Source organism: Nyctereutes procyonoides, unplaced genomic scaffold (genome assembly GCF_905146905.1).
Source record: "Nyctereutes procyonoides isolate TBG_1078 unplaced genomic scaffold, NYPRO_anot_genome, whole genome shotgun sequence".
NCBI classification, from domain to species: Eukaryota; Metazoa; Chordata; class Mammalia; order Carnivora; family Canidae; genus Nyctereutes; species Nyctereutes procyonoides.
Genome location: NW_026575040.1, coordinates 16,074,125 through 16,078,859, shown reverse-complemented (window position 1 = coordinate 16,078,859; position 4,735 = coordinate 16,074,125). Strand labels below are relative to the sequence as shown.

General features: G+C 43.4%; 1 protein-coding gene across 1 annotated transcript; it reads left to right on the top strand.

Moving 5' to 3' along the window:
* The first annotated feature begins 487 nt into the window (after window positions 1-487).
* On the top strand, window positions 488-1,807 carry GCNT3 (glucosaminyl (N-acetyl) transferase 3, mucin type). The gene has a single exon (XM_055320284.1). The coding sequence runs from the start codon at window positions 488-490 to the stop codon at window positions 1,805-1,807; it is 1,320 nt and encodes a 439-aa protein (XP_055176259.1).
* The last annotated feature ends 2,928 nt before the right edge of the window (window positions 1,808-4,735 follow it).

The following is a 4,735-nucleotide window of genomic DNA, read 5'->3' as shown; positions in this document are numbered from 1 at the left end:
CATTTCTAGAATGGATGCTGAGAGTCTGAATTTCCTGGATTGTCTCCCTACAATGATTAAAATTTCCAGGCCCCAGATAAGAGCTGTGTTAGAAACCGAGTGGCAAAGGGTGGAGGTGAAGACGGAGGAATGAAAGGTGGGCAGGGACTTCCTCTTACTCAACGTCAGCGGACTCAGTTCTGCTTCCCTGTCTTTTTCTCTTGGGGTGGAGGTGGAGCCAGATCTGGAGCCCAGCACGAACAGCTAGTTTGTAGGGTCAAGTTATAGACCTCCATGGACAAGCTGGGAGGAAGAGGTTCCTAGGCAGGTCTTGACCAAGGATACTTGTCTAGAGAAGAAATACCTCTTTGCTATCACTTTGGAGTTGAACTTGCTGTTCCTGTGAATACATTCAGGGTTAGTTTGTAATTGAAGGCATTTTGTTCTGTCCAAGGCTTCCATCCTCTACTTGCTTTCCTGTGCCCAAACTCCACTGGTTTCTCATTCCATGAAGATGATTTGGTGGAAGAAGCCCTGCCGGCAGCATTACCTGTGGGCCCTGGGCTGCTATGTGCTGCTGGCTGTTGTTGCCCTGAGATTTTCTCTTAGATTGAAATGTGACTTTGACTCCCTGGATCTGGAGTCCAGAGATTTTCGAAGCCAGCACTGTAGGGACATCTTGTACCAGTCGCTGAAGCTGCCAGCAAAGAGATCCATCAACTGTTCTAGGATCATCCGAGGGGACTGGCAAGCAGTGTCGGAGGCTCTCCTGGACAACCTGGAGGTCAAGAAGAAGCGGAAGCCTTTAACAGACACGGACTACCTTAACATGACCCGAGACTGTGAGCACTTTAAGGCCAAAAGGAAGTTCATACGGTTCCCTCTGAGCAAAGAAGAGTTAGACTTCCCAATTGCATACTCTATGGTGGTCCATGAGAAGATAGAAAACTTTGAAAGACTGCTGCGAGCTTTGTATGCTCCTCAGAACATATACTGTGTCCATGTGGATGAGAAATCCCCAGAAACTTTCAAAGAGGCAGTCAAGGCGATTATTTCATGCTTCCCAAATGTCTTCATAGCCAGTAAGTTGGTTCGGGTGGTTTATGCCTCCTGGTCCAGGGTGCAGGCTGACCTGAACTGTATGGAAGACTTGCTCCGGAGCTCAGTGCCATGGAAATACTTACTAAATACATGTGGGACAGACTTTCCTATAAAGACCAATGCGGAGATAGTCCTGGCCCTCAAGATGTTGAATGGGAAGAATAGTATGGAGTCAGAAAAACCTACTGAGTACAAAAAGTCTCGCTGGAAATATCACTATGAGGTGACAGACACATTGTACATAACCAACAAGATGAAGGATCCTCCTCCTGAGAATATACCTATATTCACAGGGAATGCCTATATTGTGGCTTCTCGAGACTTCGTCCGACATGTCTTAGAGAATCCCAAGTCTCGAAGACTGATTGAATGGGTAAAGGACACCTATAGCCCCGATGAGCATCTATGGGCTACCCTTCAGCGTGCACCATGGATGCCTGGTTCTATTCCTTACCATCCCAAGTTTCACATCTCAGACATGATAGCCATTGCCAGGCTGGTCAAGTGGCAAAGCCATGAAGGAGACATCAGTATGGGGGCACCTTATGCCCCTTGCTCTGGAATCCACCAGCGGTCTATCTGTATTTATGGGATTGGGGACCTGCACTGGATTCTTCAAAACCATCACCTGTTGGCCAACAAGTTTGACCCAAAGGTGGATGACAATGTTCTTCAGTGCTTAGAAGAGTACTTACGTTATAAGGCCATCTATGGGACTGAACTCTGAGATATCCCATCATAATATTGCTACCTGTGGGGCAGGAACATATGCAGACATGCCCAGGGGGTGCGGTGGGGCTCTAAAATCTTTGGGATCCCCAAGTCAGGGGGCTGCTATGGGAGTGCAGGTAAGTAGATCTCCTGCCTTATTACTTGCTGTCCTGGGTGAACACTGGGTGTGCACTCACCTCACTCCTAATAGCTCTCCCACTGATGTTCTCACAGAGTGAGAGTCAGAATCAAACCAACGATTTGGGAGACTAAGGGGAGGGTAGTGTGGCAGGGGACCCTGGATTTCAGTTGAATGCTTGGTGTCTGCTTTTCCACTCTGTGTGAACGCTGGTTCTAATAATTCTAGGCTTTGGTAGTGGGGATGGGGTGGGACTTTAGTGGAAAGAGGGCCTTTTTGTACTATTAACTTAAAAATAAATAGCTCTTGATTCAAAGTCCTTACTTCTATTTTTTGTCTAGCAAGCCAGAAATAAGATAAAAGTAACTATTTGTGACATTTAAAATCCCTGGTGGCTGGCAAGAGAATCTCCATTATTCCAAAGTGATCACGGCAGGGTATGCAAATAGATTCAAAAGAATATAGAGGAACAGAATTGAATCTTTCATTATTAAAAGCCCTCCTCATTTTGTTTACACTGACAGATTCATGACTTCCCCATAAGGGAAAAGGCAGGACAATTTAACCAATTTGACCACCATATCCTCATGGGTCAGTTACAGCATTAATTTTGCCAGCTTCACAGCCAAAGCTTAATGTCACATTAGAAAGATAATAGCGATTTAGGCAAGGCCATCATAGAATTTATTGTCCAAACTGGAACACATTTTAATGGGGAAGAGGGGTACCACACTATTAATAATTATGTTGGGAAACAAGCATGAACTTGGACTGCCTCGCAAAATCAGGAAGTCTGGGTATTCCAGGTTAGACCTTGTTAGTCAAAACTCTTATTTAAGTATATGAATGGAACGGTCGCTATTTGTAGTTCTGCGATTTATACATTTCCTTGTGGGGAGACAATTGTGTGTGTGTATTCCCACCCACCCCCAATAAATGTTGCCCAGTGAAAGATTTCTTTCTGAAGCTCCAGAGATGAATGTTAAACAATTGGAAGGCAATTGGCTATTCGTCGTACTCCTCTGTGATGGGCAAGGGATGTTATATAAAAAGAGAGGCATATCTTATACATAGTGCAGCTATCCTTCTGCGTATGGTATGCTGTGGAAAAGGGATTTATACACAAGTTAATGTAACTTGAATGATCCTGTGATGTCATGATGTCACTAATGTGTCCCTCTCTGATTCATTTAAGTTCTCTCTCACAATCAACTTTTCCTGCAACTCACTGACACAGTGAATTTTCTAATTATAAGTTACTTTTTTGTAGGGTTGTACTCCTTTGGTAATGGGCCTTGACCACCCCACCTTACCTACATTGCAATATTGAGTCCTCTTCACCTTGCTCCCAGCCCCACCAGAGATGACCGATGAGTAGCCATGTGCCCAGCAGATGGGCCCTGTGAGGTCTGTTCCCAGCAGTGCTGATCATGGACCTCTCTATTAGCCTTTATGACTGTCCTTGTTCCTCCTCTGAGGGGGCTGTGGGATGTGGGCAGAAAAGCCCCCCTTAGCGCATGTGAAAAAGAACTCGGGTCTTTGGTCTCATGGTCAACTTCCTCTGTAAGTTATCATGTGAAATAAATTATAATTCTTAAAGATAAAAATGTGCACTTGTCATTTTGGGGGGATAAGTTGTTGGAATTTTCCAAGCACTGAAATTTTCTCTAGAAGTACATTCAGGTGAATAGGAGGTGCTCTCTATTTAATAACACGAGGTCTTCATATCAGAAGGGTCAAATTATTCCCCCATTTGTTTAGTGTATTTTAGAATTCATACAATTAAACCATCATATCTGTTGATTTTTCCTTTCCTCTGAGTCATACCTGTTTCTTTAACCTTCCTCTGATCAAGAAAAATTGTGAGTTGAGCAATGATGTTTGTATTACCTCTCAAGGTTTGAGTGTTTCCTCTTTTTGATTTGGTAAGCGTTGCTTTAACAACTATATTTCTGTTGTATGCCCTGCCTATGTATCTTTGCTCTTGATTGAGTGAAAATTTCATTAAGGAAGAAAAGGCAGTTGATAATACTGTTTGGAACAGATGGCCTGACTTATTTGGAGAGGTCAAGTATTTGCATTAAAAATAGAACAATTATACACACTGCCTTAATTAAGTACCTTAATTGGACCAAAGATCTTTCTTCCATTCAGTCATTTATTACAAAGATGATTAAGATATCGTTCCCATCTCTATAAAGCTTGAGTGTATGACAAGGACTGACATAACTCCTGTGTTTATTCCACAAACATTAACTAAGCTCTTACTATTTACTAGGCATTGTTCTTGACACTGGGGATATAGCAGTCAACAGAAATCCTCATGCTCCCGTTGTTCACATACTAGCAGGAAACTACTGTAAACAGATAAGTAAAATATATGTATGTTGGAAGGAGATGGTGCTAGAGAGAAATTGAAGTAAGTGATAGAGACCTTAAGAGAGTGGGGTAGAGAGGGAGAGTGATTAACCTTGTAAATACTGTGGGCAGGGAGGCCCTTGATGAAAAAGCAACATTTGAGTCAAGATCTGAAGAAACTAAAGGGCATGATCCATGAGGATAAATGAGGAAAGAGCATTCTAGGCCAAGAGGAGACTTGCAAGGTCCCAAAGCAGGAGCTCATCTGCCACATTTGAGGACAGCAAGGAGGCTAGCGTAAATGGAGCAGAGGTACCAGGACAGGGGAGAAGGGTATACCGTGAAGGCCCTTGTAACCTGTTACATGGAATTTGTCTTTGTGTGAGACAGGCGACTGGAAGGTTTTGAATAGAGGACTGGCCTGATCTGGTTAACATTTTAGTGCTC